The sequence below is a fragment of the Tenrec ecaudatus genome, chromosome 9 (genome assembly GCF_050624435.1).
Source record: "Tenrec ecaudatus isolate mTenEca1 chromosome 9, mTenEca1.hap1, whole genome shotgun sequence".
Classification (NCBI taxonomy): Eukaryota; Metazoa; Chordata; class Mammalia; order Afrosoricida; family Tenrecidae; genus Tenrec; species Tenrec ecaudatus.
Window position 1 is genome coordinate 90453328 of NC_134538.1, and position 12647 is coordinate 90465974.

Below are 12647 nucleotides of genomic sequence, written 5' to 3' on the forward strand. Positions count from 1 at the left end.
CTCATAACCCTATAGGATAGAGTAGAACTGCTTCTGAGTTTCTGAGATTGTAACTCTTTACAGGAGTAGAAAACCTTCTCTATCTCCCATGGAGCCACTGGGGGTTTTGAACTTCTGTGTCACCAAGACGTGGTGCTATTATAACAGAAACAGTGACAACAGAGTGGCTTTAACAAATAGCAGTTTAGGAGGCTGATTTCTGGGCAGCAACTCTAGGGAGAGAGAGCCTTTATCTCTGTCTCTCTGTGATGGAAATCCTGGCTATTTCTAGCTTCGGGTGATCTTAGATCTTCTTGTGATGTGTATCTTCCCCTCCGTTGCCTTCTCTCATTCCTTTTTTGGTCTAATCTGCCATTTTTATGCCTCAAAGGTGATTGGCTTTAATATACCCTCCACTGATATGGTCTCATTAACCTAACAAACTCTCACTCCCAAATGGGATTACATCCCATCCACAAATGTAATTAGGTTTAGCAGCCCTAGTCAGTCCATAACAATAGTAAAGATATTTTATGAGTATAATTTAAAACTTAATAATTTGTATCTGGTTCAGGGATGGGAGTAAGGGATTGTTGCTAAGATCTATCCTTTAAAGTCTCATTTTGCATCTGTTTCCTGCCAAATTTACAAAATAGATATTTTTTTGGTAAATGCTATCTTAATTTCTTCACCATGCTTTTTTTCTTTAACTTTTATATTTAAAAATATATGCTGCTCTTAAAGGATCCTTAGATATTAACTCTTGTCAAATAAATCCAGAGTTATTTTTTGCTTTTTTCTAGCTTTTGACAAAATTTTCTCACCTTTTTTCTGCCCCAAAATTTAAAAATTCTTTTAAAAACATCTCTTTTTTTTCAGTTTGCTTTTCTCCCAAATGTGAGATCATTTTTATGTGCAAATGTTTAGTAATTTTATTTTATTTCTTATTTGAGACCTTGAGCATTTATGTCTTGAGGAAGACATTTCTTATATGCATATTTCTAAATGTTGAACTTTCTCTTCAAAAAAGAATGAATGATTTTCAGCTGCTATTTTTCATTTGTTGTTTAGCAAATATTTACTAGGTTCTGAATAGATACAGAAAGACTGAACTAGGTGTTTTTAATATATTAGTATTTCTTTTTGAAGAAATGTATATGTAGAGACTGAAGCGGCAACTTTTTTCACCTAATTGTTGTGGCTTCAAACTCCAGCCTTGTCATTTAATACTTCCTCATCAGTAAAAGGAAGAATAATAGTAATACTGACTTCATCCAGTTGCTATAGGACTAATATAATTAAGTAAATAACAATAAAGTTCCTCTCCTATCCTGGGTATTATATATGAATGTTTATTCAATATATACATATTTTGCCACTTAGCCTCCAGAGTCATTGATTCCACATCCCATATATTTAGGATCCTTATTACTCTTGTAGGATTTGTAGTCAGTCTAAAGCAGTACAAATTAGAGAATGGTTCTTGGACTGGTTAGTGTACTCTGCTTTTTTCATTGCATGTTCCTAAGTGAGACAATGTCCTTACTGATTTACATGTGGTGTCTAATCTCCTTGTGGACTAGTAACAAGTAGTTTTCTGGTCACCTGGTCTAGAGAAAATAAAACCTGCTAGCTATTTCTACCCTTCCGAAACCAATAAATACAACCTCCTTATCTTCTTTTACGATTAAGTTATTTTTCTGCCTTCTTCATCATTCTCATAATCACCAGGTTGTTTTTACTCTTGTGCATGCACCAGGTCCTGATATCTCTTCTTCCTATCAATGTATGACAAAATTCAGTTTTATCTTTTGTAGAACACTTTCTTGCATTTTTCTCTTGTCTCCTTTTCTATGCCTTCTGTTCCCCTTGTTCTCAGTGTCTTCTAAGTGGTTATGGTTAGTTGCCTAAATGCCTCCGGCTTTTCTCTGCCTTTCCCACATCTGTTGTAGGAACCAGAGAGAAAGCCATCCTCTTGTTGTGCTGTCTGCATTGAGACATGTTGCTTCTCTGACTTGGTGAGGAAGTGATGATTAGCTGTTTGATCTGAAAGATGCTTGGAAAAGATGAAGCAGTGCAAGCTACAGTTACAGCTTCAATGTAGAGCAGTGTGGCCAGTTTATTCTTACTTCTATTTTGTCAAATCAGCAACACTGATCCTAGGTGGAATGGGAGAGAATAAATAACAATTTTGAGTAAAAAGTATAAATGTTAGGGGAAAAAAAATTATTTAACCCGAGTGAGAGAAATCCTCTATTATAATCATCAGTGTGGATTTGTAGCTTTTATGTGATCAAAATAATGTGCTGAAAAGCTCCACAGATCCTCTTTACCTTTTTTTGTGTAAAATAGCAGACTTTGGTTAGCGCCATTATTTGGGTCAGTCCATTATTACAGATAGCAGTGTAGACCAGTGTTTCTTCCAAGTGTGCAATGCTGCCCCCTAGGGGTGGGTTTGCAAAAGCAAGAGATGTGTTTGCTTAATCCTGGATTATGAGCTATAGAACAAATGTTTTTAATTGCCAGAAAAGGGGTGGGTGGTCGGCTAAGTAAGTTTGGGGACCTCGGCTAGACTTTTGGCCATATATTAGTCTGAACTGCTTTGAAAAGTACTGTCTTCCCATAGAAAGGTGGGGAACACGAAACTAAAAATAGCTAAAGAGGGAAGTCCACAAGTGCCCAAAACAAGAAGAAAAGCAAATTCAAGGAAGTGCTGAGGAGCTGAGTCAAAAGGCTTAGAGGAACGTAACTACTGCTGTCTTACTTTTGATAGCATTTTAATTCCCTCAAGAGAAGAAGAGACATGTAGCTACGGTTTTAGGAATGTAGAACCAAGTCCTTTTCGAAAAGCTTAGAGTCAGAAAAGGTAACACGATAAAAAGAGGAACTGGAAAAATTTGTCCTACCTACAGGGATAAGAACAAGAAATGTCAAAGTCATGGCTGGAAGAGGATCTCTGTCACCCAATAGAAATGGAAAATCTTACTCCAACATTAATGTCTCGTATTTAGATGGCTTCAGGTAGCTTGTAGGATTTCTAAGCCGTAGGATTAGTATTAAAATTGGTTCTGAGCTTGAAACCAGCAATTTCAGTGTTAATACTGTTCAATATGAATGCTTCCTTAATCCAAGGAATGCTTCCCTTGAGGGACACGCAGACATCTCTGGGAGAAGCAATGTCAGTTGAAGAGTAGTTATAGGAAGCAGCGAGAAGTCACAAAGAAAACTGAGCTTCAAAAAGGGAGGCAGCCCTTATTGAAGGGATAATTTACATACTAATAACGAGGCGACAATCTGAAGTAGACTTTTTTTCCTCCCTGAAATAGACTTTAAGTGTGTTAAAAATAAGGAGATAAGTAGAGAATGTGATCCAAAGGCTAGCATTAAACAATGTTTGAAAAGAATCAAGTACAATTCTAGGAGCACAAAAACACACTCCATGCACTTAGAGACCAGAAGAGAAAATGGTATAGAGTAGAATGCAGCTCAGAAAGATAGAAAAATGAAAAATAGGAGGGATGTGTGGAAGGAGAGGTTTCAATTTTAAAGACTACCTGACTTGAATGGTATCTGGAAAATACCCCTCTCCCCCCTTTTTTAAAAATTTCAGAATAAATTACACTCGTAAGTTGTAGAATATTAAATAGGAAGAGAATTTCTAGAAAAACTAGATCTCATCTTGATTTTTGCTGTCTGTATAGTTTTAAAAGTTTTTTAATCAAAATAAAGGTAGATGAAGGTTTAACCATATTGGTATTTGTTTCTATTATTTTTGTTCGATTAAATTGAAGAGACTGATGCTATGCCATCTGGTGGTATTGTGGGAATGTAACTGATAATAGTTCAAAACTTTTGGAGAAGGAAGTCCAAAGCAGGCATCGTTGTATGGTTGACAGTATCATCGTCTTTTAGTTTTTGTTGTAATAGAACCATTGTTTTAGAACACTTACTAGAATTGAGTATATATATGCGAGGGCTTCAAAAAGTGTGTGGAAAATTAGAGTTGCAAGCTAGTGGAATTTTTCCATGCAGTTTTTGAAGCGCCCACATGGGAGTTGCTTGTGGAGGTGATTCCAGCTCGAGGTGACCTCACATGAGTATTGAGGACGGGGCTTTGTTGAATCCTTTCGTGACATCCTTTTGCCTTAGTCTGTCATTCCAGATTCTTCATTTCATGGTGTCTTTGTTTTTGTTCTTCATCTCCCTCCTTTTTGTGTCTTTTGTTCTTCATTTTGTTTTAAATGACTACTAGTATATGCTGACTATGACCCATATGCCGTGGCAGGCGTTTGTAACGATCATGGCAAGACCTATGCGCTGTATGCCATCACTGTACACCGGCGAAATCTGCACAGCGAGGAGATGTGGAAAACCTACCGCCGTTACAGTGACTTCCACGATTTCCACATGAGAATCACTGAACAGGTACTGGTGTTTTTCAACCTTATGTGCTTTACATTGTTTCTTGAGTAGACATTTGTTTCTGAAAGTTTGAAGGATATGAGAGTGTAGATTGAAGCTAATGAAAGAAAATATAAGGTTTTTGTTTTTAATATGATCCTCATACATTTTAGGATGATTTTGCATACTTAACAAATGCATCAGATGTTGGAACTCTTAAGCAGTCCAAACCATCGTGGTCAAGGTATATCAGTGGTATATTTTGGAAAATTAGATTAAGAATAAGCAAGGGGTGGTGAGGCCCGTCAGGGCTTACTGATTTACACAACAGGTGGGTGTGGAGTATTTGCTGGCCAATGTTTTTGCTTGTAGACATTAATTTTGGGGCCCACCATAGTGGGGTATAATCACAGTTTGTGTTTTAATATCATGTGTCCAGATAAATTAATGTCTATTTTGTAATTTTTTTTCTTCTTGAGCTTTGTGTAGCATAGAAACTCTAACCTTAGTGTCACATAACCTCCCAAGCACACAGTGTCTATGTATGTGGATATAGTTTGTAGTTTGTTCTTGAGATGGGCCCTATTATAAGACATTCTGTGGTTTTATTTTGAAAGGCACATTTCACGGCTCCATTTATTTTACATGAACTCTTCTACTAGCTTAACAAGGGAAATTCCAGATCTATTAGTTTTGAAAATCAGCTAAAGTAAATTTATATTTGTCTTTTAAACATTAAACTATCACTAGATAAGTAGAACAAGTGTTCAGTGAAATTTTTTTAACTCAGGAATCCTTGATTCATTAAAGTGATTTAGATGTACAACTGATAATAAACCAATAAAAATAATAATAATTTAAGGTGACACCAGATTAGATACCTAAAGCTTTGAAATGATGTTGTACATTTTACTGATCCAAAATTATCTTTTTCAATTAAGGTAGGTGAAACAGTATGATTGGTACCATATAATATCACTAAAATTTTGTAATACAGTGAGATAAACTTAATAGCTTAAAACTAGTTAAAATCACATTTGCACTAAATCCTGAAGTCCATGATTAGGGGCTATTTTGAATTACCCATATGTTTGTCAAGAAATTAGTGGCTTTAGATGTGACTTTTGTTGTTGAGTAGACATTTTCTTTCATGCCTTACCTTGCTTGATTTGTGTGCTTTTTGGTATTGTTTTAAAAACTGACACTGTTTCAAAATCACAAAGCTTGTATTTCTTTCTGTCCATGCCTATACTTTACCAAACATGATATTTTAAAAAGTAATAATTTTAATTACTAAGATAAATTTTATTTGCTTGCAACTTAATGGGAATTTGATTTAACATGAAATTTTCTTTATATAGTATAATTCACTTTTAAATGACAGTGCAGGTGAATTAGACATGTTTTGACTGTGTGTCTGTAAAATTAGTTGTGATAACTTAAACTTTAGTTTCCGATTCCTCACAGAGCTTGAGCAATTAAACACTAAGCATTTATAAATGGGAGTTTACCTCTTAATTCTGCTTTATAAGTATTTTCTAAACTCTGACTCTTTATAAAAGCACAGAAGAAAAATAAGTTGTTGATTCTTAACACATCCTATTCACATATGTAAGTGTTAACTCTGTAGCTATTAAAGTACTCAGCTTGCTTTAAAACAAGCATTTAATGCTTTTCAATAGTTTAAATTTTTTTATATTAAAGATGCATATTAAAATGCTAAATGCCATATTTTATTAAGTGCCCAAACTCCCATTCTCTGATTCGACAAATATTTACTGAACACTTCCTGTAGACTAGTCTTTGCTTTCAGTGCTGGTGAGAGAAGAGTGAGTAGCAGCCAAGTTGCTGCTCTCTGGGGCATACATCTCAGTAGCTCTGCACATTTACCTTTTATTGGATTGATTGCTTGTAAGTATAGATAATATGTTTAAATGTTGGGTTGCTGAGCAAAAGGTAGAGAGGTTAAAACTCACCAGACCTGTTACTGGATAAGCAATGCCTAAGGGACAGTTTTATTCTGTCCTACAGGGTTTCTATGAGTCTGAATTGGCTCAGAGGCAATGAGTTTGTCTATGCAAAATTTTAAGTGGTTTAAGATGTAACAAACCAAAAAAGCCTTACTCATAATCGTTGAGTCTGTTCCGATTCACAGTGATCGTATAGGGCAGGGTAGAACTGCTTTGGACTTTTGAGACTTTACATCTTTCTAGAACGAGGCAGCTTCATCTTCGGTTAGCAGCTCAGTGCATAGCCCACTATTCTGCCAAGGCTGCTTTTAAGACAATATAAATAAGTTATGTATCAGGAAATTAAAAAATAGTCTTATGAAACTAAAAAAAATATTTACCTTTATTTATTAAGGTGAGATTAAAAAAATTAATTCAAATAACCCATTAGACAACCTATTTTCATACTCTTGTGAGTCACTAAATTTGGGACTCTGACTACAGCATGACATTTTCTGTGTGAATTATGACTCCACCTTCTTGTTCTGTTCTGGCTATGATTGGAGCAATTGCTGAAAGAACTTTACTTTTCATAGACAACGTATAATGAATTTGTTCAAGTTTTAGCTATAAGCAAATATCAGCTTTATCATTTAATAGAATCATAGTTTGACTCCTCTACATATCTTCTTTGGTTTAATCTCTTAAGTTTTCTTTCAGAAACATCATTCTGCACAATATTTTTCCATTGGAAAGGCAATGGCTTGAGTTTCAGGTATTAGTTGCTGGCTAGCCAGTCACTACCGAGATGACTATCATTATATAGCATGGTTACCATTTGTGCTTCACTAGGGCAACACAGCTCACTCCCTAGCATGGACCTCTAAAAGTCAACCCAAATAGTAATAGTAGTAGATACTAAACTTACTGTCAATATACTGAACTTTTTAGTTTTGTGTGAAGACAAGGCACATACTAGTGGATCATTTTTTCTTAGTATAATGTCTGATTTTCTTTTTTATATAGTTTGTGGGAGAGAAGTATCAGCGCTATATGTAATGAGAGTTGTAAGATAATTGTTACTTTGATATTTACATTTTCTGCTTTTAATAATTATGAAACCATTGATATTAAATATTACTCTATTAAAGCTTATAAAAATCTAGAAACCCATAACTTTGGTCATGAAATTTTTATTTAGTAGTGCTTTATTTATAGGTCAAAGAGTTATAATGAAAATATTTTATATCGCTTCTCGGCCTTTTGGCTAAGATCAAGTATAGTATCTGTTCTTATCAGTTTAATATCTGATACGTCCTCTATCCAAGGACAATATATTAAATGGATTTTTGGAGCAGGGAGTTGGAATAGGAGCTTGCTCCGTCCACTCCACGCATCGACCTGGTATTGCAGTACCTCCGGGAACGGTGCACCCCCCTCGGGAGATTTAAAAAAATATATTTTATAACCTTATAGACATTTTATCAATTTCAAAATTAAGAGAGAAATATGTCATGAAAACCTCTGTGCCTACTACCTAGCTTCATCAGGTCTCTGTTTTCACAGAGAAAATTTTGGTCACGATGCTGTTTTATAATAAATAGCATTAAAACCGTTTTAGAAATCCTGGACAGATTTTTTTTAACATCTTACTAATATAATAAAGCATAAAATTTTGAAATTCCCTGTTTTAGATTTTTTTTATAGAGAGAGAATTTGGCATTTGGAAGAATTTTATCTCATGAAAAACTAAGAATGTTGAACTTATTTTGTCTTCCAGTTTGAAAGTCTGTCAAGCATATTGAAGCTTCCTGGTAAAAAGACATTTAATAATATGGATAGGGATTTTTTAGAAAAGAGGAAAAAAGATCTAAATGCATATTTGCAGGTGAGTCTATGTTAGTATCCGTGGAATTTTATTTAAATAAAGTATATTTCCTTATTAAAATGTTTTTATTGTAATTGGAATTGCAGCTTATTCTGAGCAACATGTCAGATACCACTTGTAATTGACTTATTAATTTATAAACATTTCTGTTTATTAATTAGCTTAGATATTTCTGATCACTCAGTTTAAAGGGTGGTTTTCCTTTCAGGTTCAGATGATCACATGTACACGTACATTCATATCCATTCTAGATTACTATAAAAATCTGGGTGTATTGTGATAGACTAAATAATCACATTTCCATTTCAGTTGATAGTAACTTGTATTAGCATTTACAAAGCTTTAAAGCAACAGTTAAAGAACTGGTTGATGTGCATTGGATTCCAAATCATGGCAGCCTCGTGTTTTAGAGAGTCTTCAATGGCTCTCAGCATTCAGAAGTAGCTCACCAAGCCTTTCTTCTGACGTGCCTCTGGGTGAGTTTGAGTTGTCAATCTCTGTGTCCCCTAAGGCCTCCACGTACAAAGCTTACCTACTTCCATGGAACCAGTACTCATTCATAATAAGCCTATGCAGAGGTTCCGAGGCTGTAAACCTTTACAGAAACAGACAGAAGTTCATCTTTCTCCCACAGAGAGGCTGGTGGATTTGATCTGCCTTTGCAGTTAGTACAGTGTGTACACTACAGCACCACCAGAGGGAGCAGATTACAGTGCCCAGAAATTTCTGTGGCTACTTCCTATGATTCAGAGTACTTCTGGGGTTTCGAAAACTATGAGCGTGGTAGAGACCGATAGATTAAGGGACTAATTCTAATATGTACATCCTAGACATGTAGATTTCTCATGTGGAATAACAAAACGTGTCTCACAAGTTAGTGACTGAATATGCTTGTAGGAATTCTAGAAAGAACTTGGATTTTAACCTGAAAACTTAGAGGCTAGATCATTTCGACTGTTTTCTGCACTTCAACAGCAACACTGAGTAGTTGTGCCAGTCTCTGGATTGCAGAGCCTACTGTAACTACTGTCTGACCCTTCAGGGAGAGCATGACGACCCCATCTTAAAGGTAGTGGAATTTAGCTAGTATGCAAATGGATATTTCACTTGGAAGCTTTCTCTCTCTACTCTCATACATGTAATTCTGACTCTATTTATAAAATGTAGTTAGAATTTTTCACATTATTATACACTCAAAGGATACCCCAAACCTTAAATCTCTGCTATTGTTATTCACCACTATTTTCTTGTCTTAAAAACTAAATATTTGATCTCTTTAGTATGGTTCTTGTCAAATGTATGAAATTCAATTCCATCAAAATCTTTATCAGTGTTTTATATTATTTTGATTTTTTAATCGTTTTATTAGGGGCTCATACAACTCTTATCACAACCATTCATACATCAGTTGTGTAAAGCTCATTTGTACATTCAATGCCCTCATCATTCTCAAAGCATTTGCTCTCCACTTAAGCCCCTGGCATCAGGTCCTCATTTTCCCTCTCTCTCCCTGCTCTCCCTCCCTCATGAAGTCTTAATAATTTACAAATTATTATTTTGTCATATCTTGCCCTGTCCGACATCTCCCTTCACCCTCTTTTCTGTTGCCCATCCTCCAGGGAGGAGGTTAAATGTAGAGCCTTGTAATTGGTTCCCCCTTTCCAACCCACCCTTCCTCCACCCTCCCCGTTTCACCACTCTCAGCACTGGTTCTGAAGGGATATTCCGCACTGAATTCCCTGTGTTTCCAGTTCCTATCTGTACCAGTGAGTGTTTCATACTATTTAGAAAACGACCGGCTGTATAACATGGTGCCATAATCTCACTTTTAAATGTGACTGTACTTACGGTATACTTCTAAGTTAATGGAACTTAGTATATCAAAACATATTGCATGAAAGGAACTAAGCTAGGGTGTTAAGTTTGTATAAGGGGAAGTCAAGAAGTTCCTGAGAAAATACAACTGAAAGATAATGGAATTTTTCAACGTATTTTTTTTTCCTTTCAGTCCCTTTGTATATTCAGCAGTTGTGAAAACAATGCTATTTGTTTTGAGACATGACAAAAAGATTTTGTGTACATGTGCTTTCTACTAATGTCAACTTTAGAATTCTTGAACTTTAGAATGTTATGAATAACGTAGCAACTTTATAGTGCTGTGGAATGTCACAGTATATCCAGAGCAGCTATAAAGCCTGAAAATGAAGAAGGAACTACATCCAGAAAACTGTTACATCAGATGCATTGGAGCTCAGAGCACCAGAATGGGAAAAGTGTACAATACACCAAACAGTTAATGGTCTTAACGTAATTGATCATTTTAACTCTAATGTATTTTCAATATAAAATTAAAGTTCTTTAATACCTATTACCAGCATTTCATTAAATGAAATATAAATACAGTTAGCTCCCAGTATCCTATTAATTTAGAATGCCTCTTTTTCTTGTTAGTTACTATTAACTCCTGAAACGATGAGAGCAACCCCAGCTTTGGCTCACTGTGTATACGATTTCCTTGAGAACAAGGCCTACAGTAAAGGGAAAGGCGATTTTGCTCGCAAGGTAAGTGCACCATTTCATTGGGGGTATTATCAGGACTGTTTTTGTACTTTGTTTTTAATAAAAGTAAATAAAGTTACATTTGAATGTGTGTATTTTAAAATGACAGCATTTTAAAGTGAAACTTACTGTATTTGTCTTCTATACTGTGTCAATTGATAAGTCATACGTGTACACTTGTCGATGATAGTCCAGCAGAAGCGGCAAGGACAAGCATCTTTGAGAATTGCACACTGAGGAGAGCTTATGCAAGCTAGGCCAGGCACTCTCTGTTAGCTGGAGAAGGCGGTGTCTCTTACTGGAAGGAAACGTCTGACTAGAAACAAAGATTAGAAAGCTGTTAAAAAGGCTGTGTCCCTGAACAGCATCGATGGCTCTTGTACCCAAGCTCTTTATTACCTGAAATCCCCTTGGGAATATAAAGCCTGTACTGGAACTAAGCTGAGAGGGTAAGACAATGAATGATTGCGGTCATTCTCAAATTGGCCAAGCTAGCTGGAGTAAGAAAACAAACTGGCTCATACAGACTTGGGCTCACATTCCTGCTCACCCGTTTGTTAACTGCGGCCGTGAACGAGCACTTAACCATTCAACCTCATTTCCTGGAGAAACAAGGATGTTTAATCTTCATTTTGAAGCATTATATAAATCAGATTAAATACCTCTGTATTACAGTGGCTGGCACCTAAATAACGCTGAATAAATGTTTTCTATTAGTAGAAGCAGTCGCTAAAAGGCTAGGATAGACAAGTATGGTGTAAGGCTTAGGTAATCAGTATATCGTACTTAGTTTCTATAATGCAAAACAACTTTTCTATAAGTGAGTTACAAAAGAAGTTGCCTCAGATTGTCTACTCACGTGAGGGAACTAAAATCTGTACGACGCTGCTGGTCTTTGGAAGATCCTAGAGACTAAGGTGCGCAGTCTTGGATTTTGTCTTCTGTGTAGATGAAGTCCATTGGATGGAGGGTTTGAGAAAAGACTTACAGTAAAGCTGTGCATGGAAATTATTCCAGTAACAGTGTACAGAATTATCCAAAGGCAGGAGATTAGATACTAGAAGAAATGTTTATTCTTACGGAAGGACTCTCGAGAGAGAGTGGAGAGCAAGAATTTAAAGGGAAAGAGTAGATCTGAGAATATATTTAAGGAAAAAATAAGACTCAGCTGGTGATTCTTATTAGGTATTAAGACTAGAAATTATATAACTTAAACAATAAGAATAATTATAGCAATTGATCGTAATCCATATAATAAAATAAATGTCCATTAATCCACCCTCAAATAAATGAATGATAGATTAAATACATAAATTGAGAGATGACACAGTTCTTCCATACAGAAGAAGCTCTATGTACTAGTGACTAATGACTGAAATAGAAAATTGTTAATTGGCAAACATCATGTTTCAGGATGCTACAATTTGTAGGCAGAAATATGATAGGATACATGCATAGCTCCCTGATTACATCTGTATAAGATACTTCTCAAGTGCAGAAGGAAAGCAATGATTTTATAGTGGAGAAACCTGGCATATACCACAGGAGCTAAGCAATTAAGAGTTGAAACACCTTCGGTAATAAAGGTATTGGTATACCCTGTACTTCTTGGTACAGTGCACTGACAAAAGTACATGATTGCTTCTTGATATTTTTGCCCAAAATACATAACCTGATTTTCATCCTGAGGAAACAGTCAAACCCAAACTGAAGGACATGCAGCCATCTAGCTCAGAAGCAACACGGCCCACATGGAAGAACACACCAGCCTGTGTGACCACGAGGTGCCGAAGGGATCAGTTATCAGGCATCAAAGAACAAAAAATCATATCATTGGCTGCACACCTACATGACATGATCGCTGAAGACAA

The 12647-nt window shown here is 35.8% G+C and overlaps 1 protein-coding gene and 1 non-coding gene across 3 annotated transcripts in view; both read left to right on the forward strand.

The window, feature by feature from the left end:
- SNX13 (sorting nexin 13) overlaps positions 1 to 12647 on the forward strand; it is a 129335-nt gene that overhangs the window by 96875 nt on the left and 19813 nt on the right. Inside the window, exons 18-20 of one of the 2 annotated variants that reach the window (XM_075558330.1) lie at positions 4232 to 4404; positions 8110 to 8217; positions 10669 to 10779. In XM_075558330.1, coding sequence (XP_075414445.1) covers positions 4232 to 4404; positions 8110 to 8217; positions 10669 to 10779 — 392 coding nt within the window. The remainder of the gene's footprint in view (positions 1 to 4231; positions 4405 to 8109; positions 8218 to 10668; positions 10780 to 12647) is intronic. The other variant, XM_075558331.1, reaches the window with a different exon arrangement.
- On the forward strand, positions 7577 to 7767 carry LOC142457406 (U2 spliceosomal RNA). The gene has a single exon (XR_012786153.1). It is a non-coding gene; the product is annotated as a U2 spliceosomal RNA (small nuclear RNA).